General features: G+C 40.3%; 1 protein-coding gene across 2 annotated transcripts in view; it reads left to right on the top strand.

Moving 5' to 3' along the window:
* The window catches only part of Smarcal1 (SNF2 related chromatin remodeling annealing helicase 1), a 59,490-nt gene extending 43,614 nt beyond the window's left edge, over positions 1 to 15,876 (top strand). For both annotated transcript variants that reach the window (XM_026402357.2, XM_026402358.2), the window contains exons 13-18: positions 870 to 940; positions 4,472 to 4,574; positions 9,454 to 9,636; positions 10,848 to 10,948; positions 11,862 to 11,958; positions 15,279 to 15,876. In XM_026402357.2, coding sequence (XP_026258142.2) covers positions 870 to 940; positions 4,472 to 4,574; positions 9,454 to 9,636; positions 10,848 to 10,948; positions 11,862 to 11,958; positions 15,279 to 15,473 — 750 coding nt within the window. In that variant the 3' untranslated portion in view covers positions 15,474 to 15,876. The remainder of the gene's footprint in view (positions 1 to 869; positions 941 to 4,471; positions 4,575 to 9,453; positions 9,637 to 10,847; positions 10,949 to 11,861; positions 11,959 to 15,278) is intronic.
* Positions 15,877 to 23,715: the final 7,839 nt, after the last annotated feature.

Genomic DNA, 23,715 nt, shown 5'->3' on the forward strand with positions numbered 1-23,715 from the left:
ACTGCGCTACAGGAAATACATGTGAGTGGCCACAGCCACATCTCAGTGGATCCCATGAGTCTGATGCGTGTGGTGAAGCCCCACCTGAAATGCCTTTCAGAAGATCTTTTATGTTCCTTGTCTGCCGCAGTCTGGCTGGGCACAAATCACCGAGCCGCCACAAAGCACTTGTATGTTCAAACAGGAAACTTTATTGCCTGAACTCCAAACAGCACTCCATGCACACTCCCCGAGAACTCTCCCAACTGCCACCCACGGGGCCCCCAGGAACACCACCCACCAACTGGAGTCCCGGGAACTCTCCCGGAACCCCACCGGGCTGCACGCCCTATTTATTACCGGACAGTAAAGGTCTAATATACAATTGAATCAATCCAGCATCATCTTAATGGCTTGCCTCTCAACCATTACTTTTTTTTTTTTTTTAAAGAGAGAGAGAATTTTTTTTTTTAATATTAATTTTTTTTAGTTTTCGGCGGACACAACATCTTTCTTTGTATGTGGTGCTGAGGATCGAATCCTGGTCGCACTCATGCCAGGTCGCTTGAGCCACATCCCCAGCCCTCAACCATTACTTCTGGCAAAATGCCAGGGGCCATTTGACTCAGCTGTGGCTCTCAACACTTGTCTAATTAGATTTCTCCAGCAGTTCTCAGTGAAAGACAGGGTAGGTGTAATGCTGATTCTGCCTGAGCCCAGGCAGTTTCTATGACTTGGCCAAGAGGAAGCAAATAAGTCAGTGTCGGAGTCTGGGGTCTCTGACTCCATTGACTGGTGTTGAGTGTTGGTAAAGCTGAGTAGCAGTAGTTGGTCAGCTTATCCCAGAGCCCCAAGAGTGGTCTTCAAGCTCTCAACCTTTCTTTCAACAGAAACAGCAGCAGAAAGAAGCCCTCATTGTCTTCTTCAACAGAACAGCTGAAGCTAAAATCCCATGTGTCATGTAAGTTGTCACCATGTGTCAACCTATCCTTTTCTTTCTCCCTTTTGTCTATAAAAATTAAAACGATTATTATTTTAGTGTGCCAGGATGGTTTTATGGCTAAGAAGTGATCAAAGATTAGAATTATAACTGCTTTGGAAACAAGTTTTATCCCCTGTGGCCTCATCACCCACAGCATTAGTCACCGTGTAACTTGAGCCTCAGCAGGCTGTGCTTGGGGTCCCCAAAAGAGCCTATCTTGACCCAAGTAGGCTGAGGCTACTCAAAGGGAAGGTGGACTTGACACACATGTAAAAGGGAAGAGTTTTTCTTTTGCTAGGAGAACTGTGATCACTTGCTTTTAGGAGAACAATTAGAGGGAGAAGCTGCCTTTGGGGATATTCTGGTCTTCACCAAAGACATTAGGCTTCAGCCATTATTTGGAGGGGGAGGGGAGACAAAGGTTAAAGTTTGTTCACAAGATTTGAGCCAGTGCGGTGGTGCATGCCTATAATCCCAGCAGCTCAGGAGGCTGAGGCAGGAGGATCACGAGTTCAAAGCCAGCCACAGCAAAGGCAAGGTGCTAAGCAACTCCATGAAACCCTCTCTCTAAATAAAGTAGAAAATAGGGCTGGGGATGTGGCTTAGTGGTTGAGTGCCCCTGGATTCAATCCCCATTACTCAAAAAGGAAAAAAAAAAAAAAGATACGGGTGAGTGGTCATTGACACACTTAGTTCTCTTTCTGCCTAAACTAAAGCTGAAGTAATAATTTCTTTTCTTAGAATTATTACTGACTTAAAAAAAAAAAGAAAAAACAAACCTCAATTGTTCAAATTTCACTGTGGGTAACTTGAGGCAATTCTAATGATGTGCACTTTGCCTGGTTTAATCCCTCCCTCCCTCCCTTTGGCAGCATAATGGCCAAGTGATTAAATTACAATGAAAATGGATTTTGTGTGGGTCAACTGGTTCGAGAGTGGCTATGGGGACTGAGATGGCTGGATAAATTGAGAAACACCCCCCTGCCCCACATTCCCATTCAGCCCCCAGACCCCCTGGCCTGCAGACCTCCTTCTTGCCCTTAACCATGGGGACAGTCCCTGCCTCACTGAGAGCAGGATGTCCCACAGGAAGCCTGCTGACTGTCTCTCCTTCTCCCCTGGGCACTGCTTTTTTCATTTATGATGCTGTTATAGGACTCATGAACTCCAGGTGTGGTTTTTATGGCCTGGAAGCATCTCTCTCAGAAACTAATCTGAATTTCCCCCACCAAGCCATTTCTCATGTGCTTCTGAGTAACAGAGGGCAAGGGGTGAGTTCTTTGCCTGGCTCCCTCGCCCGTGACCTACAAAATTCAGAGTCTGCAGTGCCTCTCTCTTGAGGTACCTGGCCCACAGCCACCCCACTCCCTGAGAATTTAAGTTGAGCCATTTTACCACTTCACCTTTTACTTTGGTCATACCATGTACATAGTTTTTCAAAAATCCTGTGATAAATTGTACAATATTTTATAGTTTACAAACCATTTTACCTCTATTAACTTATTTCATATTTATAGTATTCCTGTGAAATTGGTGGAATAAGTCACGCTTGGTGGTGCATGCCTGTAATCCCAGCATCTCAAGAGGCTGAGGCAAGAGGATTGCAAGTTCAAAGCCAGCTTCAGCAAAAGCAAGGCACTAAGCAACTCAGTGATTCCCTGTCTCTAAATAAAATACAAAATAAGGCTGGGGATGTGGCTCAATGGTTGAGTGCCCCTGAATTCAATCCCTGGTACCTAAAAATAAATAAATAAAAAGAGAGAAAGAAACTGGTAGAATAATTCACATTTTAAAATGCAGAGTATATCTCCTATAAGTCATTGGGACACCAAGTCACACATTTATTTGGTTAGTGGAAATTAGATTGTAAATCTTTTTTAAAAACCTCGATTTCCTCTGTTGTCTGTTTTCATTTTAATGGGAGTCTTTAGTATAACAGACTAGGTTGTGGTCAGCAGATATTTCCAGACTGGTAACCGAGGGACTTGTAGCAAGAGCAATAAGCATGTCAGATGTGGAGGGAGAGAGGCATTAGGAAAATTGGGGCCAGAGGTTTTTATGGGTTTACCAAGTTGATTTCATGGCCCTGTGACTCTTGGTGCTATAACAATAAACTTTTTTACTTATATCATGGCAAATTTTATGTCTCTGAAAATAATTAAAGTAGATTTGGTTTGTTCATCAGTTAAGGAAATTGAACTCCAACCTTGGTCCTTCTTAATATTATTTGAAAATAATTCTTAGGGGTTTGGAGGCGGTCGTACCCTTCCATACCTGCTTGTAATTGGAAGCTGCTGGGATTTGCCTTCCTTAAGGAAGGCCCTGGACATGCCCTTGTCTGGAGACCTCAGGCAGGGCATGTGTTCTTGTGGCTGTGGGAACTTATTTTCCCAGAGCCGTGAGCAGTGGTCCCTTGTGCTGACTTTCCTTTTCTTTGGGTTATGAACCCTGTGGATGCTGATCCCAGGGGAAGCCTAGAGAGGATCTGATGGCTAGGAGGCTTCCCACCATACAGCTCCCCAGGAGCAGCAGGCTTTCTTTAAGCTCATGCTTAAAAATAAGTAGGATGTTAACTAAAAACACAGTGGATGGGGAGAAAAGTAAATTAAAAGAAGACAAGCAGGTGGTATCCTCTCCATCGTATTTCTTTGCCTTGGAAAATAATTCAGTCATCATTGTGGCCTCTGTCATCTGAGATGCAAATGGCAGAGAGCTGGAGACTTCTTTTTGTCTTCCTTAATTGTTTATAGTTGTATAACGTTTAAACACACGAGGGTACAAAGTAATATACAACACCTATGTATCTACCACCCAGACTTAATAAATGAAAAGTTTTACTGCATTTCAAGGGGGTTTTGTTTTGATTGGGGAGGGAGTGGTATGTGTGAGAGAAAGAGAGAGAGTGTATGTGTTTTGTTTGTATTTTATTTTATTTTATTTTTTTTGGTACCAGGGATTGAACCCAGGAAAGGCTACTTATATTTCAGTACTGAGTATTGCTACTTATATCTCAGTACTGAGCTTCCAGAAACTTATGTACTATCAAGAATCCCTGAACTCACTACCTAGGTATTTCACATTTATTTTATACACTTCAATTTGTATAGAAAACAGGTTATCATGAAAGTAACAGCTTTCATGATAATTAACGTGAAAACAGTCAATTATCTTCCATGGCCCCTGTTTAGTAAGAATGTTTTAGTAACATGCCAGAGACCCATGAAGCATAGGAATACTTCAATTTATTTTTGTATGTGAGATGGATAAAAGTATAGAGCTTTTCCTGCACATGGCAGAAGATGGCTTCAGTGCAACTGCTCATTTTACTTCTGTTCATATGACCTGGTATGAGGGAGATGGGCAGAGGTCACCTCTCAAACAAGGGAGTAGGTGAGCTGGGGAAGGCAAGTACCTTGAAAATACCTGCTATCGATATGGTCTCTTTAATTAATCTCACTAGAATCTGTGTTTACTATGTTTAATCTATTTTCTTGTCATTATCAAATACAGTGAATACATCCTGGACCTCTTGGAAAGTGGAAGAGAGAAGTTTCTAGTATTTGCACACCATAAGGTGGTTTTGGATGCTATCACTAAGGAACTTGAGAGAAAGGTAGGCTCCTTTTGAAATTCAGCAAAAAGAATTTATGTGTCAAGTTGTTCTGAGAAGGCTTAGTTCAGGTCTAAGCAAACAAGTGAGGTGATGGTTTCCAGGAACATTGCCGAAACATTCTGAAGAAGAGTTCTTAGTCGTAGGATCACAGTGGCGTCAGAATACTTCCCCAGCTTTGTCACTTTTAATTTACTCTGTGCTCTAAACCATCTTGCTTTAGGATCACCCTAGTGACTCTTCCTTTATTCCTCACACAGAACTATGGAGCTGACGAGGGCAAAAATGATTCCTTTGAGACAAGTATTATATGAATGTCCTTTTTTTCTTTCCTTTGCCTCCTCATTACTAAGTGCTTTTATTAATCACACACAGCAGTATGTGCATTTCAGTATGGAGTTTTATAACTCTCATGAAAGTGAGCAAAAAAGATATCTGGAGGGATTTCTAAGGACGTTACACATTGTGCCGAGTGAGGTGGTGCATGCCTGTAATCCCAGTGGCTCCAGAGGCTGAGGCAGGAAGATTGCAAGTTCAAAGCTAGCCTCAGCAACTTAGCCAGGCCCTGTCTCAAAATAAAAAATAAAAAACAGGCTCATTGGTTAAAAACCCCTGGGTTCAATCCCCAGTGCCAAAAACCAAAAAATATATAAAATAAAAATTTAAAAACAAACACATGTTATTTTTACTTCCTTTTCACTTTTGGTTAAGTTTAGGACCATAAACTTCTTTTTGTCTTTCTTCATTGTTTATAACTGTATAACGTTTAACACACGAAGGTACATAGTAATATACAACACCTATGTATCTACCACCCAGACTTAATAAATGAAAACTTTTACTGCATTTCAAGGGGGTTTTGTTTTGATTTGGGTGGGTTTGTATGTGTGAGAGAAAGAGAAAGTGTATGTGTTTTGCTTGTATTTTATTTGTTTTGGTACCAGGGAATGAACCCAGAGGCGCTACCACTAAGCCACATCCCAAGCCCTTCTTTAAAATGTGTGTGTATGTTTGTGTGTGTGTGTGTATGTGTGTATGTATATATGTGTGTATATGTATATATATATATGTGTGTGTGTGTATATGTGTGTGTGTGTCTGTGTGTGTTGTAGATGGACATGATATCTTTATTTATTGTATCTATTTATTTTTATGTGGTGCTGAGGATTGAACTCAGTGCCTCATATGTGCTAAGCAAGTACTCTACCACTGAGCTACAACCCCAAACCCACAAGCACTTTTTATTTTTTATTTTGAGATAGTATCTTGCTAAGTGGTTTAGCCTTCAGCTTTTGGAGCTGTTCAGATTACAGGCATGTGCCACTGTGCCCAGCAGCCCTTTTTACTTTTTACTCTGAGACAGAGTCTTACTAAATTGCCCATGCAAATAAAGTGAAACATTTAGGACCCTCTATTTTGAGTCCATTCCTCTTCCTTCCTCCCCGAGATGATTTCACTATTCTGAAATTAGCGTAGACTCTTCCCCTTCATATTGGTATACTTTACTCTGAAAGTTTGTATCCTTAAAGAATAAATAGTTTCCTTTTGTGTATGTTTTTAAATTGGCATAAATGGTAGCATAGTGTAAGTGTCCTGGAGTTCGCAGTTTGCTCTTTTGCTAGACATTGTTTTTGAGATTTTCCCCCACTTGTGACATATGGTTCCTACACTTTAGCTGCTGAGTAGCATCTCCTGGGATGACTGCATAGCAGTTTTCCTGTCCTCCTGCTGAGGGACATATTTATGATTTTTGCTTGCTATTATCTGAGTATTTATAGACATATGTGTGTATATGCATATATATATATATATATACACACACACAAATATATATACATATATACATGTATATGTATATGTGCATATATATGTATACACATATGTATGTATGTATAGACATATATATACACAAATATATATATATATTTGTATCTGTATATTTTTGTTGCCTTCTGTATGTATGTTCGACATGATCTTGCATGGTCATTGGGTAGGTTCATGTTCAGTTTTACTAGATATCATTATTGTCCAGGGTAGTTTCTCAGATTTATTTGTTCACTTATTTTATTTATTTATTTTTGGTACTGGGGATCAAACCAAGGGATGCTTTACCTCAGGCTGTATCCCCAGGCCATTTTATTTATTTTTTTATTTTGAGACAGATTTCTGGTATGATTTTTGCATATGAAATGGTGCAGAAAGCAAGCCAGTAAGATTCAAAGCTATAACCCTGGGGTTAAAACTAGAGCCATGGGTGTTCTCAAGAAACCCAAGACAATTAATTAGAAAACTTATATGTGAAAACTTATTTATTTTTATTATATTAGAAAACTTATTAGTTTATTAATATACTATATTAGTTTATTGTATTAGTTTTATTATATTAGAAGGCATAAGAGCTTTGTAGAGTTCTTGGATTCCAAATAAATATACTAAAACAATTTTTTTAAACTATATCTAATTAATAAATGTAATGGGGAGAAGGAAAGTTCACAATAACAAAAAATAGTGCCTATTAATCTTACCCCAAAATTATAGAAACTGATGGAGACTTGGAAAGACTTGTGCCAGGCTCCTCTATAGAAAGTTAAAAAGTATAAAAATGCCAGTCCTTCCCAAATTAATATGTAAGTTTAATTTATTTCTAATAAAATTACAACTGGATTTGTTTAAAGGAGGCATCTTGTTACTATGTACTGAAGTACATCTCAAAAAAACAATCAGGAGAGAGAACTAAGGAAGCTTTGAAAAAGGAGAGCAGTGTTGGAAGACTTGTCCCTCCAGATATATAAAATCTCTTTTAAGATACTAGCACCAGCAATTAAAACTGAGTCATGGGGCTGGGGATGTGGCTCAAGCGGTAGCACGCTCGTCTGGCATGCATGCGTGCGGCCCGGGTTCGATCCTCAGCACCACATACCAACAAAGATGTTGTGTCCGCCGAGAAATAAATAAATATTAAAAAAAAAAAAAAGATTTAAAAAAAAAAAAAACTGAGTCATGCAGGTCCAGGAACTGGTGGCCAGGTGGGTGGAATAGTATAGAGAGTTGTATAAATGGAAAGTAAACATATAATCAAGGATCATTACAAATCAAGTTTAATTTACTTGATACATAAAGTTTGAGTATTTGGCTGGGTAGATGAGGAGGGAAGAAGACTTAAATGAAACTTACCTTAGTATTTACCATAGTAAATTGAAATGAATCAAAGATCCTTATTAAAACCCGAAGTATAGAAGTAGTTACAGATGAACATGTGACTAATCATGGAGTGGGGATAAAGTTGCAAAGGAAAATTTGTCTAAATTTACCCAGAAATACAAATTCACTCTGTTACACACATAGCAGTGTTATAAGTTATTTTGTACATTTGGCATATTTGGCAAGGCAATTTGAAAAAAAAATTAATATAAGGAAATAAGTTAAGGAGACTAATAGCAACTATATGACAAACAAATAATGACAGTTACATGGCTCTCAGTAGGAATAGAAAGTGTATGACTAGAAAAAAGTACATGACTCCAGATTAGTTTGTATTTTTTAGACTTTTTTTAAAATGTGGAATTATTGAGTATGTACTCTTTTGGGGGGGGGAGGGGTCTGGTTTCTTTTTCTCAGTTTATTTTGGAATTCATCCTTGTTTATCCCTATTTAGTGCTGAATCCTATTGTGTAGATATCCCACAGGGATTTTTGTTTTCTTTTGTTTTTTGTTTCAACTCATTAACCTGTTGATGGACAACTGCCAACCACTCCTTTTTAGGGAAAATTAGAAACTCTCTGTATTTGTAAAAATAGAAGAATGGCTAAATTATGCTATTGTCACATAATGAAATATAGCCATTAAAAATAAGACTTTAGAAAACTTTAAGTAGTTTACTTCATTTATAGTATGTTTATTGGGAAAAAATAGTATGGTAATACACATTGAGAAAAAAGGACAAAAAAACAGGTTAGTAAGATTACTAATATCTCTGTTTTCTTACATTGTTTATCATTTGAAACAAATAAATGTTCCTTAAAACAAATGCAAAACTAAATATGCAGTTACCATACACCCCAGCAATTGACCCCTGGGCTTTACATGGAGAAATGAAAACCGTGGTTGCACAAAAACCTGTATACAGATGTTTCTAGCCACTTTTAAGTGTGGTAGCTCCACATTGGACCTGCCCAGATGTCCTTCAATAGGGGAGATTTTGAACTATGGTACATAGGTACCATGGATTACTTCTCTGCAATAACAAGGAACAAGCTACCAATGTAGGCAGCAGGTTGGCTGAATCTCCAGAGAACAATGCTGAGTCAACAAAGTCCATCCCAAAAAGTAACACATTCTGGTTACATTTCTGTAACAGTCATTAAATGAAATGTTTTAGAAATGCAGGATGGATTTGTGTCTGCCAGAAGTGAAGGATGGGGAAAGAGAGGAGAGGTGAGCATGATTCTAAAAGAGCCACAAAAGGATCCTTATGATGTTGGAACCATTCCATATCTTGACTGTGGAGGTAAATACATGAAAACCTACCAAAGTGACAAAACTGTAGAACAAATACAGACACACACACACACACACACACACACACACACCATGGGAAACCTGAAGACCAGCAGACTGCATCCAAGTCAGAATCCTGGTTATGATATGTTCCATAGTTTTACAAAGTGTTACCACATCATGGAGCCTGGCACAGAGGATCCTGTATTCTCTCTTACAATGCTGTGTGAATATACAGATTTTAATTTTAAAAAAGCAAAACCCTGAAAGCAGAGGGCTGAACAGCAGTGCAGCGTGGCCCTTGGGGCCCTGATTGGGTGTGGCTGATATGGCCACAGTCAGGTGCTGTTGCAGCCTACCTCAGTTTCCCCCCTCTTCCGCACAGCAAGTGCCTCACATCCGCATCGATGGCTCCACTCCCTCAGCAGACCGGGAGGACCTGTGCCAGCAGTTTCAGCTGTCCGAGAGGCACGCAGTGGCAGTGCTGTCCATCACTGCTGCCAACATGGGCCTCACCTTCTCTTCCGCTGACCTGGTGGTGTTTGCCGAGCTCTTTTGGAACCCAGGGGTAAGGAACAGTAGACTGGACCTCCCCTGGGCATGCTGGTGGCGGGGGGCAGTGAGGGAGCCGGTGTCAGTTGGGAGACGTGGTTTCTGCGGACGTTCCCCAGTGCCACTGTCTTTCTTTCTGTTTCCACTTGCCCTCCTAATCATGTTTAGACTCTCACAGGTCAGTTCTCACTCCTTGTTAAGCCAGCACATCTGTTGGCTAATTTTTAGGTCTTCACAGCTAACTGGATTATCGAGTCCATTTTATCAATGAAAAAACCTGAGTGGAGGTGGAGGGGCCCCAGCAGCAAGCCAGGACCCATTGCTGTACATACAGGGGGCATGTATGGTGGCAGGAGCAGCCCAGGCCTCTGGCCTTCCACTCAGGCCTCTTTTATTAACTGTAGCTGTGAGCTACTATGGCCAAGGGGGCTTAATAGTGATAGTCCCCGTGCTCCCTGAACACCACCATGTATCCCTGGTCACACTAATCAAGGGACTGCTGTGGCAACAGATATGTCATTTGTTTGAACTCATAAAATTTCCTCCTCTGCTTCAGAAAAAAGGTTATTTCCCCTCTGAAATTTTGATATGGTATGGTTTCACTGGCCACACCTTAGCAACTTAGTGGACTTTGAGATTGAAGCTATTCATAACAAAAACAGTGCTCTTGATTGTAGTTATTTATTATGGGGCTTACTATTATATGAAGACACTACACCACCCTCTATTCATGTATGAATGTGATGTTTCTACCTTTTTCTTTTCTTTTTTTTTTTTTTTCCGCTTGTCGTTGGGAATTGAACCCAGATCTCACACATGGTAGGCAAGCACTCTGCCACTAAGCCATATCCCCAGCCCCTGTTTTTAGGAATTAGAATGTGACTTTTCATTTCACAGAGACAAGAAGTGGAAATGTGCCAGGCTTCTATCATTTGCCCCTCTGCACCCAGCCTGTCAGCGGAGTCTCTGTGCGCTCTCCACTCACAGTACCTAGTGCAGTGCTCACCACCAGAAAGCCACTCCCAGATGTACTGCTGCAGCTTCTAGGTCCAACCAGGGTTGTGTTTAGTTCTTTTGTTAGAGGGCAAGTTGTCTACATTTCTAAGAGACTTTGAAATGCCTTGAGGAGGAAGGGGTGAGGTGGGGCTCAGGAACAAGAGGCCTACTGCATGGTGGGCTGGACTGTGTCAGGCTTTCACCTAGCTGCCTTGATCCCTGTGCATGCAGGTGCTGATCCAGGCTGAGGACCGGGTGCATCGCATCGGGCAGACCAACTCTGTGGGCATTCACTACCTGGTGGCAAAAGGCACTGCAGATGACTACCTCTGGTATGCCTGGCTGGGTGACTGGATTTGGAGCTGAGCAAGGATGGATACAGGATATGCTTTCTTTGCTTTTTAAGTGCTTCTGTTCTTGCTGAGGGCTTTGAGAATCCACAAAGAAGATTTGTTAGCAATGACTCCCACTTTCATCTGGACCACTTTTGACCTCTGTCACTAACATTCTCGGGGGTTTGCAAGACATTGGAGGAAATCTTGTAGTAATAAAGGAAGCAGACTCCTTCCTCACTGGCCTGAGTCCTGGAGAGGAACTGATTAGGAATTGATAATGATGAAACAGATGGGATTTGGTTTATAAAACACTCTGTTCCCAGCCATGAGGGATTGTTAGGATAGGAGACAGCCTACTTTCCTCTTTTGTAATATATGGCTTGATAGGCCACATCTTACTGTTTGCTGGACACGGAGAAGAGAGGCTCACCGTGGAGCATTTATTTATGATTTCACTGGGTCACATTTTCAACTATAGAGGTTTGTGTCTACTACCTAAGCAAAAATTCCCACCATGCTTTTTCCCAATCCCATTTTTCCCTTCCTGGTGTTAAGTTTTTTGATTATCTCATTAGTTTCCACTTCTCTGTGCACAGTCTTAGGGCTAGGGTCTCAAGTTTTGCAGAATATGGGGGCCACTTCAATGGATTTTTTAATTGGGCCGCTCACAACCTCACCAGGTTCAAAATTTTGTTGTAACTAGGCAACGTTTATTTCCTACACATCTTCCGTTAAAAAAGAATTTTGACCCTGAAACTAAGAAACCCCAAATTGGAGGGTTTTTTTTTTTTACCACTGAGAGGGGGCAAATATTTCAGATGTGAAACAGTTAACACAAGGTAGTCCCACCAGAACCAGGAGGGTTGTTCTGAGTAGGTTGTGTTCACTGCAGCTTGTTTCTCCCCCACAGGCCCATGATTCAAGAGAAGATTAAAGTTCTGGGAGAAGCTGGGCTTTCTGAAACCAATTTCTCAGAAATGACAGAAGCCACTGATTACATCTACAAGGTAAATGCAGCCATGGCTCCTTGTCTCTAGGGCAGAGGGAGGCATTAAGCTGTCTTCCGGGCCATGGATCCTGAATGGAAAGGTGTGATTTACTCCTGGGGACCTTCCCCAGCCCAGAGCTGAAAAGGATGGGCTGCAGTCCATGTATGCATTCTACTAGATGCTTCTCACATGCCCTCAGATTCTTAAAAACCAAGGCTGCCAAATGATGCCTCTTCCATCAGGCCATTCAAGATTAATGGAAAACTCCCCGTGGTAATTGTCCTAGTGGTGTGAGAGGTACATACCACGAAGCAGGACTACTGCCCAGTTTTTCCCAAGCACAGAACAGGGAGTGTTTAAAATAGAGCACTGCTTCAAAGAACATTTTCCCCTCTGTCATTCCATTTTATTGTCAGTATCTCCCCATTTTATTGTGGGTAAACTGAGACATGGCAGAGAATAGGACTTGCACAAAGTCACAGGGCCGGAGAATCAGCCCAAGATACAAATCTGCTCAACTTAGCCCAGCATTCCTTCTGTGACATCAGCCCCTCATAGCAGAGTGTAAAGAGGCCAGTGAACATCCTTCCATGACTCGGTGTGCCTTGTCAGAGGCTTCTTGGCCTTTGGAGAGGACAATGCTGGGCTCACCTCATCTGCCCTGGCTGCACACTCCAGCCTGGTTGCTGCCATTGCCTCTTGCTCCCCCATTTCAGTGAAACACCAGGGAGCAAGAGACTCAGATTCCCTAAGTCTGACTTGCCTTCAGAAGTTCAGGTGGCTGATTAAGAAGATATCTACTCAGGAGGTGCTGCTCCTGGACTGGGGCTTGTGGATGAATAACAGGACAGTTTGGGTCAAGTCTGAGCCTCATGCAGGCAGGTGCCTGCCTCCTTGCAATTGCTGATCGAGCATCAGTTGAGTTTAAGCCAAGTGCACACCTATAAGCCCAGCTACTTAGGAGACGGATACAGAAGGAGCATAAGTTTGAGGCCAGCCTGGGCAGTTTGGTGAGACCTATCTCAAGATAAAAAATAAAAGAGGCTGGAGATATAGCTTAGTGGGTAAGGAACTTCTAGGTTCAGTCCCCAGCACCCCCAAACAAATTAAAAAGTTGAATTAAATAAACAAAATCTTATAGGTGACTCTAAGACTTAAGAGTCTGAGAATTTGATTATTCACTTACATTTACCCAACAAATAGATCTTTTTTTCCTAAAGTAATTATTGGGACAAATATGACTCAGGTCATATTTAATTTAAATGTTAACTATAAATAATTCTTTTAGGCAATAGCAGTAAAGGCAATTTTAAGACAACCTTATTATTAAGCTCTCAAAAGAACTTGAATTCAGTTGGAGTGGTGAATATACTTATAGAACCTAGGTTATTATCTACCCTTGGAAAAGAAAGAACACTAGTTCTAAAGGATCCTCATTTGAACTCATTTTTCTCATTCTTGTCTTTCCATCAGTTACCCTGAGTTGGCTAAGATTTATACCTAAGTATAAGTGCAAGATAATGCAAATGAGACTTATCCGCATTTATTTTTATTACTAACTTTATAAACTTATTTTCTTAAGATAGAAATGAAAATTTTATTAAATAGGAAAATAAAATGTTGCCACCTTTTTAGGAGACAAAAGCAAAAGAGGTTATAGATGTCTCCGGAAGATAGGCTTCCTTTTGAGAGGGGAAATGAAATATTAATCTGATCTTGAAACTTGCTTCCAATTAATTATGCATGCTCCAAGGTAGCACATAGTGTTGCCATCATAATTCAATGTGCTTCAAAAGGTATTTCTACTGAGAAGGGGCCATCTCACAGGGCAGCTCTTCCTTGACAATGCACCCCTTCAGAAAGAAACTGAGGAGTACATCCTTCAGGAAGGCATGAGGAATGTGTTTAGATTGACCTTAATGGTCTTTAATATCACTCACCCCCTGCTCCAAGAGGCTGGGATTCTGAAAGGCAGGAGATATGGGGTATAGTTAATGGAATAACCTAGAGTTCTTACATGACATGTTCCCTTAATCAGATTTCAAGGAACTTCATTTTATCAAAGTGGAGGGATTCTGTAAAGGAAGAGTGAGGAACCAGGCACAGTGGTACTCACCTATAATCCCAGCCACTCCTGGATAAATATAGTGTAAAAGAAGTTTCTTTGTAAAAGCAGGCTGAGTCTGGAGGATCACAGGTTTGAGGCCAGTGTGGGCAGTTTAGTAAGACCCTATCTCAAAGTAAGAAACAAAATGAGCTGGGGATGTAGTACCCCTGGATTCAATTCCCAGTGCCACCAAAAGGCAAAAAATAATTTAAAAAGAACTGCAAAGCTAGGGAACCAATTTTAAACTTGATAAGGTAAAGAAGACACAATGATATGACAAAGGAAATCTTGCTAAAGGGTGGCCTGAAGGGATATCAAGCTGGCAGGAACCTGGGGCTGATGGAGTTGGGAAGAAGCCTGAGGCAGAAGTTGAGCTCTGGTAACTTGGTACTCTGCAAGTGCTAAGTGACGAGTGACGAGTGACGTGGTCTAAGTCAAGAGAGTGACTTGAGAGAACAGGAGAGAAACTTGTATGAGCTAAGGACTCAGGATACCCTGTGGTTTCAAATAGAGGCACAATGAGAATGTTGGTCGACTTTCAAAGATAGGCTGTAGGAGTAAGCTGAGAGATAATTTTAATTCTAAATAGTTTAATTTTATGGATGTCAGTGGAGATGTTAAATGTACCTCTGGATTGGAAATGGTCAGGGTTGGAAATTTAGACTTGGGAGAGATCAGCAGGGGTGATGGTGAGCCTGTCATGTGTCATGTCGTCACTGTTGGGCCTAGTTTTAATACTGTGCCATTGCCAATAATGGATAGAAGCATTTGGTGAACATCTTGATCATTTGTAGCTTTAAGGCCATCAGAAGTAGGGACAGGTATCCCTGAAAATGAGGCATAATCCATGGCTGAACACACAGAATTTCAGTTTAACCCTTCAGTTTAGAAAGGCTTTGCAGGTAATGAGATCCTGGGAGCTATTTCGATACTGAAAAACTAATGTGGGAAGTTAGAAGGGAGAAAACATACCAAGATAAATTATAATGTAAAAGCAGCTTCTTTGTGTTTCTTTTTATTTCTAATCCAATGAGCACAGAGACAGTAAGATGTCAGGAAGCAGGAAGCAACATTAGTGGTAGTTTGTTGAAATGGTCTCTACTGGTTACTAGGTATCTCCGTGATGGCTTAAGATATGCTATCTCTCACCAGCCACAGTGGAGGAGGGTCAGTGTTGGAGCCTAGGAAATGGGTTCTTCCTCTTATCTTTTCTTTTCTATCTCTGATGAAGGACCCAACGCAGAAGACGATCTATGACCTATTCCAGAAGTCCTTTGAGAAAGATGAAAGTGACAAAGAGCTGCTGGAGGCAGCAGAGACCTTTGACCCAGGAGACACAGATGAAAGCGCCTTGACTGCCAGTCCGCCAAAGAAGAGTAAATTTGAATTTTTTGATAACTGGGACAGCTTCACCTCTCCCTTTTAAGAGGGACCCAAAAAAGTACTAGGAATCGTGAATTCATAAAAATAAACTGTTATTTTGTTCATAAAACCTGTGTTTCTCTGTCATCAGCAGTGCCTTTGTCTCTCCAAGACCAGAGGGACACCAGCATTTCCATTCCTGTTAGTAGGTGGGGAATTGCTTTGGAGCTTAATTAATCTTAGTTCTTCCAGCTTGGAAGAGGAGACAAAAAATGACTTGTAACAGTGGTGATTCATATTCTTTTAAGTAATGCTCCCTACATAACCCAACATCTAGATCTTAAAATTTTAATGACTATAAATATTTACAGAATACCTAATATGTGCCACGTACTAGCCTAGGTGTTGGTGATAACTTGCTGAACAAGAGAAAAAATATGTGCCTTAGGAGAGCTTATTCAATGGGAAAAGCAATAGTATAAGTTCTCTTTTCTAATAAAATTCCATTTATGACCACTGAAATTTGTTTAATTTTTATGTGTCACAGATTATTCTTTTGATTTTTTAAAAAAACATTTTAGGGTGGGGGATATAGCTCAGTTGGTAGAGTGCTTGTTTTGCAAGCACAAGACCCTGAGTTCGATACCTAGCACCAAAAAAAAAAAAAAAAACAACACACATTTTAAATGTGAAATACATTCTTAGCTCTCTGGCATTATAGAAGCAGGCTGGGGGCTGAACATTGCACATTGACCATAGTTTGCCAGCTCTGGTTTAAAGCAACATCATCCAATAGCAGTATAATGCAAGCCACATAATGTGGCTTTAATTTTTCTAATAGAACATTTAAAAAGTAAAAAAGGATAAAATTAACAATATAATTAACCCATTATATCCAATATACTATTAATGCTATTATTTCAACATACATAATTTTAAAAAATTTTTTGGTGATGCTGAGGTTTGAACCCAGGGCTTCACACATGCTAGGCAAGTGCTATACTACTGAACTATATTCCCAGCCCTTAAAAAAGATTTTTATTTAGGTACTAGGAGTTGAACCAAGGGGTACTATATCCCAGCCCTTTTTATTTTTTATTTTGAGATGGGGTCTTATAAATTGCCCAGGCTGGCCTTGAACTTGCAATCTTCCTTACTCAATTTCCTGAGTTGCTGGGTTTACAGCATGTGCTACTGTACTGGACTTAATTTTTTTTTTTAATGAGCAATATAATAATTTTTGTTTTCTACTAAGTTTTTGAGATCCAATGTATATGTGACAGCATCTCTATCTAACCGTGTTTCAAGTGCTCCAGAACCACATATGGCTGTGGCTCCTACGTTGGACACCTCAGGTTTAGAGAATGATAAAGGTAGTAGAATGTTAAGTGGAAGAGGTGGAGAATAATAGGGAATTATACTGAAGGGATTGACAAGAGGACCCAGGTCTTGGTAAGAAATTTGGGTTTAGTTTTGATTATGAATAGAAGCCACATTATGGTTTTGAGCAGAGTATGAAGTGATCTGATATTTTTAAAAGATAAAAACAGTTTCAAACTGGCTTGTGTGTAGGATACAGACCGGGAACAATAGGCAGGGCAACTAGATGAGAAGCTATTGAGCTCTTGCATGTGCCCCTTGTGGGGTGGATACCAGCAGGTGGCTGAGTGTGGGTAACATGAAGGAGATAAGAAGTACTGGGAGCCAAGAAGATTTTGAAAAGAAAGAAAAGATTTGCAGATAAACTGACAATGGAGTATTTGAGGAAGAGACGCTGGACCTAGGTTTTGCCTGCGCTAAGTAGTTAGAGATAAGAAAAGGGGAAAGTTGGGATCAGGGTGAACTCAGGTTGGAAACAGACTTGCTAAGTTTGAGGTGGCTGGTGGACAGTCACTGGCAGAGATATCGTACACATTAGGGAAGGATCTTTGGAATGAGTTAAGGCCCGGGAAGCAGAAAAGTTTTTGAATCAAGGATCTTGGGAGAACTTCAAATAGGAGCATTTCTCCTTTGCCCACCCCCTACCACCTGCCCATGGCCTCTGCTCTATGCATTTATATCACAGCTTGAGAACCATTAAGGAGCACTCACCTATGATCTATGGACATCTCAGCAATGCATCTACCTATCTGCTGTACCCTCAGCCCCTGAGTGGGGCTTTCATGCAGCTTCAGTCTCCTCTGTGCTTGGGTTGAGTTCTTTAAATCTCTTAGGATCTCATTCTCTATACCTATTAATAGTTTTTTCTCAGTCCAAAAATGTGTTCAGAATACAATTGGTGCATTTAATTTTAGAGACATCTATACCAGTGGTTTAGGAGAGTCACTGACAATTGTTAAATTCCTGAATCTGGGCCTGCCTCACAGAGGCATCTGGTCATGTTAGGGCAGTGGCTGCAATTTGGAGGGCCTGCCCTTGTCCCTTGCAGTTGAGCACTCATTTGAAACCACCATTCCTCTGTGGTCTTAGTAAATATGACCCATGGAGCCTCTAGCTGGACCTGGGTTTTGGCAGCTGGAGAAAAACTCTTTTTGAGATGACCCTGAAGTCCTCCAGAGCAAATTGTATTTAGACCATGTAGCCTATGTATTGCAAGTTAGACCATTCCAAATGTTTATCTGAAATTTGTCAAGAACCATCCAACCATTTCTGTGGGATTCAGTATAAGCCAGTTGGATTTATTTAAATAGAGAGTAAAAAACTTTTTTTTTTTTTAAAAAAAGGATTTCACACTAATTCCTTTTCCTCCTCCATTTCCCAGCTCAATACAGACACCAAATTGTGTTTTTTAGAAGCACCAATTGGAATGAAGAAATCTGGGCCCTCTCATTCCATTCCTATCCCTGCTGTTGATTATACCTTTAAAAGACATTCCCAGGGCTGGAGTTGTAGCTCAGTAGAAGAGCACTTGCCTAGCATGTGTGAAATACTGGGTTTGATGTTCAGCACTGCATAAAAAGTAAATAAAATTATTTTGTCCATCTACACATTTAAAAACAAGATGTTACTAAAAGTCTCTTTGCCTTCCCTCTCCATGATCACTAAACCATTTTTTTTTTTTTTTTTTTTTTTTGGTACTGGAGTTTGAACCCAGGAGTGCTTAACCAGAATCACATTTTCAGTTCTTTTTTTTTCTAAGGGTCTCACTTAGTTGCCCATGCTGGCCTTGAACTTGTGATCTTCCTGTATCAGCCTTCTGAATTGCTGGGATTACAGCACCATGCCCAGCTACTAAGACTTATTACTCAGTGACCCCAGTTAATTTCTGCCTCGAGCACTGTACAAGATGCTTCAAGAAGCCCCAAGATCTCCCATTTGCCATAATCCATAACATGTGGATTCATCATGTCTTTTTTCTTCTTGACTTCAGATAAGCCTTTTTCCTTGGTCATTGGGAAAAAATACAGTAGAAGATGCCATCTTTGTTTTTTTTGTCTATGCATTCTTCCTGTATTGGAGAGTTTTGTTTGTTTGTTTGTTTGTTTGTTTTGTACTGGGGATTGAACCCAAGGGCACTTTACATCTGAGCTGTATCTCAGTCCTTTTTAATTTTTTTTTTTTTTTTTGAGATACAGTCTTGCTAAGTTGCTTAGGGCCTGCTAAGTAGCTGAAGTTAGTCTCCAACTTGAGACCCTCCTGCCTCAACCTCCAGAGTCACTGGGATTATAGGCATGCACCATCATGCTTGGCTTTGTTTATTGGAATCTTGATTTTTTTTTTTAAGTTCCAAGGGTATAGAAAGAAATTCCATCCTGTATTTACCCCATCCTCTCACTTCTTACCAAGTTCAGGATTACATAAGAGGCTTGGAAAGGATTAATTGGAGCCATCTCATGTATCTGTTTTTAGTTTGTTTTTTTAGTTTGTCTTTTCCTGTGGGTTCTCAGTGAAGGAAATGGATTCCTAATCACAGCAAAAAGCACTGAGAAACCTGTGAGTCAAAGTCTTTTGGGTATTATGGCAGCCAACAGTTACTTGATTTTGAACATTATGTCCACATCTTCCCCTCTCTACTCCCATTCAGCAGATTTTATTGAGTACTGGGCATTCTCTCTCTTTTTAACCCCTCCTTTTGGGGGATGAAAAATAATATACAAAACAGTTCATAAAACAATTTACAGCTTAACCAAATATAAAATAAACACCTATGCAATCAGTAACCCCAATATTATAAGAAATAAAATCTTCTAGAAGCTTTTTGTTTTGCCTTTAATGTTTAAACCTACAATCTACTTGGAGTTTGATTTCATACTTGGAGTAAGATAAGGTCAAGTTTAATTTTTTCTGAATGGAGATGCAATTACCTTACCACCACTTATTGAAAATAACTTCTTTCACCTGCTAATTTGCAATGCTTTCTTTCCCATATTATGTATCTCATGTAAAAATTAACCTAGAAATGTATATTATATGTTAAAAAATGAAAGTCCTATGCTCTTCTCCTCCCCACTCCTTGGCCCCACTTCCTAGAGGTAATGACTAATGTGAATAATTTAGGATGGAACCATGTGTAATTTATTCCCTATATGAATAGAATGTTTTCACAAAAATTGTATCAAACTTCTCATACTTAAGTGGCTCAATTCACATAATATATTTGGACACTGTTTCACATTGGCACATTTCACATTTATGATTTACTGAGCAACTGCTTCTACCTGATCTATGCATTGTCTGTGTGAATGCTCTGTGAAATGCCCATTGGCAAGCACAACTAGAATTACTTTAAAGTGAATTTGAGGGGAAATGGAAGAAATGAAAGAATATGTGTGCCTAAATCCACTCTGGGCACCTTGATTCCTTCTTGGTTTTCAGGATTATCTTTGAAGGCTTTGCCTCCTCTTCCTGTGCTATCTCTTGCCTGGGGCCTTCGGCCCACAGGACTCTGGACAGTGCTGTGCAGTCCTCACTCATGTGTGCAATCACCTGGCACTTCTATGACAAGGGCACCTGAAACTTGGGAATAAACCCTTCTCGTCTCCAGCATAAGAAGAATTGGGATGATGCTTTCATCTCAACATTTCTTTCGAGAACTATGTACCACATGGCCCAGGAGAACTGCTTGGCTCAACAGCTAAAAGAACTTTTCTTTGGAAATGACTTTAAACTTATTTATTTTTCTAAAGGCAAAAAGTGATATTTGAGCGTCCCTGAAGAGCAGAGGTGACTCAGCAGAGATTTTTGCTGAGACTTTATGGGAATGCATCGCAACAAACATTCTCTACACATGATGGTCCTCTAATGTGGATGGAGATTTATTGGCCTGTAGATAAGACAAATTGAGGCTTTATGAGAGGCACAATTTTCTGAAGTCACTTAAAGCTGATTTCATGAGAGTGCTATTTGTACATCCTCAAGCTTGCTATTTAAAGAGATTTGTTCAGTTTTGACAAAATTGCTCTGAACATGAGCAATTTTCTCCTATTGTGGAGTGTCTCATTTTCAGATGCTGTTATACATTCTTCCAGATGCACTCTCCCTTCTCTCGCTCTCTCTCTTAGACCCCCTGAAGGCCAGAGTTAGGAGGCTATGCAGGAGGTAGGAGTAAATTTGCTAAATGATGATCTGAGCTTACCTCTGCTCCACCTGGGCTGCTCCAGCACAAGGCCGCTGTACTTGCCCACCTACCAAGGTCAGATAAACGTCATGCACTCAAGAAACAGGAGAACCATTGCAAGCACTTGTTTCTCCACTCTCCAAGATCTGTTTATTTGCACCAATATGAATATGGATTTGTTTTAATGTACAGTTTCCAGAGCAGGTTTAATTTGGACAGAGAACTTTCCATTATTCCCACCCTAAGTGGAGGAGGTGCCTAAGATAGAAGGTAGAACTTGAGCACACTCAGCTCCCTTTGTGGGCCCAGGAAGCCATTCCTGTGACCCCAGTAGTCTTATTGTGCCCAAGCTAAAGAAATTAAGAAAGGAGATAGGCATATTTTTAAGGAAGGCAGAAAACAAACTTGCTGTAGTCCCTCAAGTATGGCAGAGAGAAGATGAGATTAAAGGCATCAAGAGACCTGGAGATCAGGCAGTAGCAGCATTTCAACAATAGTAGACACCATAGAGGAGGCCCACTGTGTAGCTATTGATGCTTATTTTATCTTCCCAAGACTCTCTGGAGCATTATAGTATTTTGTACAGTTAAGGAAACAGACTTGGAGACATGAATCTTGCAGTACAATAGGTAGAACACAAGTTTGGAAGTCACTTATTGGCCATGTGGCCTTAGGCAATTCCTTTGACCTTCCAGGACCTAAGTTTCCAATTTGGCTAAAACATCTCTAAACTCTTGTTTCCATTCTGTCTTAAGTGGATTGATCTTGTAAGGTAGAGAAATCCAAACATAAAACTCTAATAACTTATGACCATTAGACCTTGCAAGGGAACAAGTGCCCATTCAACAATATTCATTACCCCTGACTCTGGGTGAGGCCCTAGGATGAGGAGATGAACAACAAAGGCCCTCTCCTCCTGGAGTTGAATTTTGATGATCTGGGGAGGGGCTTAAATAGACTATTTCTTAGAACAGTTTTTGATTTATAGAAGAACTGAGGAAGTAATGGTAACAGTTTCAGTATATCCTTTCACCCAGGTTCCCCTAATAGACGCCTTACCTTGGTATGGTGTGTGTGTGTGTGTGTGTGTGTGTGTGTGTGTGTGTATCCATTACAATTAATAAGTCAATATGGACACATTATTATGAATTAAATCCCATGGTTTACTCAGATTTTGGTTTTCACCTAGTGTCTCACTTTTTGTTCTAGGATACTGTAGTACACACTTAGGCATCATGTCACCTCAGACTCCTCTTGACTTTGACAGAATCTCCAGCTTCCCTTTCCTGACAGTTCTGAGAAATTCTGGCCAACCTATGATTCTCCTGGCTCAGCCTCCTGAGTAACCATTGGGAGCTCTTTCAGTCTGCTCACCTCTTTGACATTCCAGTCAGCACAGGGGTTTTCTGGCTTTTTTTTTAGTATTTCCCTACTTGTATGGTACTACAAAATGTTCCAGGCTCATACTGCATTGTTTCCTGCTGCAGTTCTAGAATCAGCCATTTCTCTAAGGAACTCTGGTTTTTATCTAGGTGTTAGGTGTACTAGTTGCTGATGAAATTGTGGAATTATGTTAAAATGGAAATTTCTTCAGCTTATAAAATAATTATGTGCTCATCATAAAAAATAATTAGAAACTTCAGAAATGTATACACACAAAAAAATGATTTATTTCTACTATTCACTACCATGAACAGAACACTTTTTGCTTTTTTTTTTTTTTTCTCATTGGATTTACATAGCCAGAACTGGAGTAACAGACTGGGGAGGATAAAAGTGGAATTGCTTTTGTTCCTAAAAATGTATAGAATGACATGTGCATGTCTGTGATTCCAGCTATTCAGAAGGCTGAGGCAGGAGGTTCTCAAGTTTGTGGCCAGCTTCAGCAATTTATCAAGATCCTGTCTCAAAAAAAGGGAGTGGGGGAGGGATGTAGCTCAGTGGTAGAGCTTCTCTGGGTTCAATCTCTAATACTGGAAAAAAAAATGGGGGGGGGTAAGATGTTGGTAACAACACAAATTTCATGGCCAGTTATTGCTCCAACAGTCTGGAAGCGCTTGGTGGAACTATAAAGGATAGGAAGTGGATGGGACTTTGAAGGTTGTCTGGTTCATTCTCTCATTGTAAATAAATATGTTGGCTGTTGGGAAGTTGTGGTGAGGTTCTCTATTCAGGGACTGGCTAAGCCAAAGTCCTACCTCAAGGTAGTTAGAGAGCCTGGCCTGAACTGAGAGCTGGGCACCTGATTCCAAGTCAATCTACTTTGCTTTTTCAGTACAATAAATAATCATTAGCTGGATTAACACATATCAGCAATTAAGAGAACTAACTTTGGAATCAGATAGATCTAAATAGACTTCAGTTCTATCTTCATTACTTATTGCTGTGTGACACTGGGCAAGATTCTTAACTTCTCCAAGCCTCATATTCTTCATCTGAATAATAATACTAATGGTTACAATTATATAGTGTTATACTAAGTTTCAGACACTTCACGCATTTAATTAATTAACTTTTCATAACAACTTCGTATAGTAGATGCTATAATTATCCAGATTTTACAGCTGAGGAAAACAATATGCAGAAAAATAAAACAACTTGTCAGGGTTGGTAAATAGTAGAGCCCCGCTTTGAAGCTGGACAGTCTGATTCCAAAGCCTATGTTCCTAAACATTACATGACACCTTCTCTCTTTATCTTAATAACGTATCCAACTTTTCCCAGAAAACTTCAGGCTCTTTCTCCTTCT

Source organism: Urocitellus parryii, chromosome 1, assembly GCF_045843805.1.
Source record: "Urocitellus parryii isolate mUroPar1 chromosome 1, mUroPar1.hap1, whole genome shotgun sequence".
In the NCBI taxonomy this organism is placed as follows: domain Eukaryota; kingdom Metazoa; phylum Chordata; class Mammalia; order Rodentia; family Sciuridae; genus Urocitellus; species Urocitellus parryii.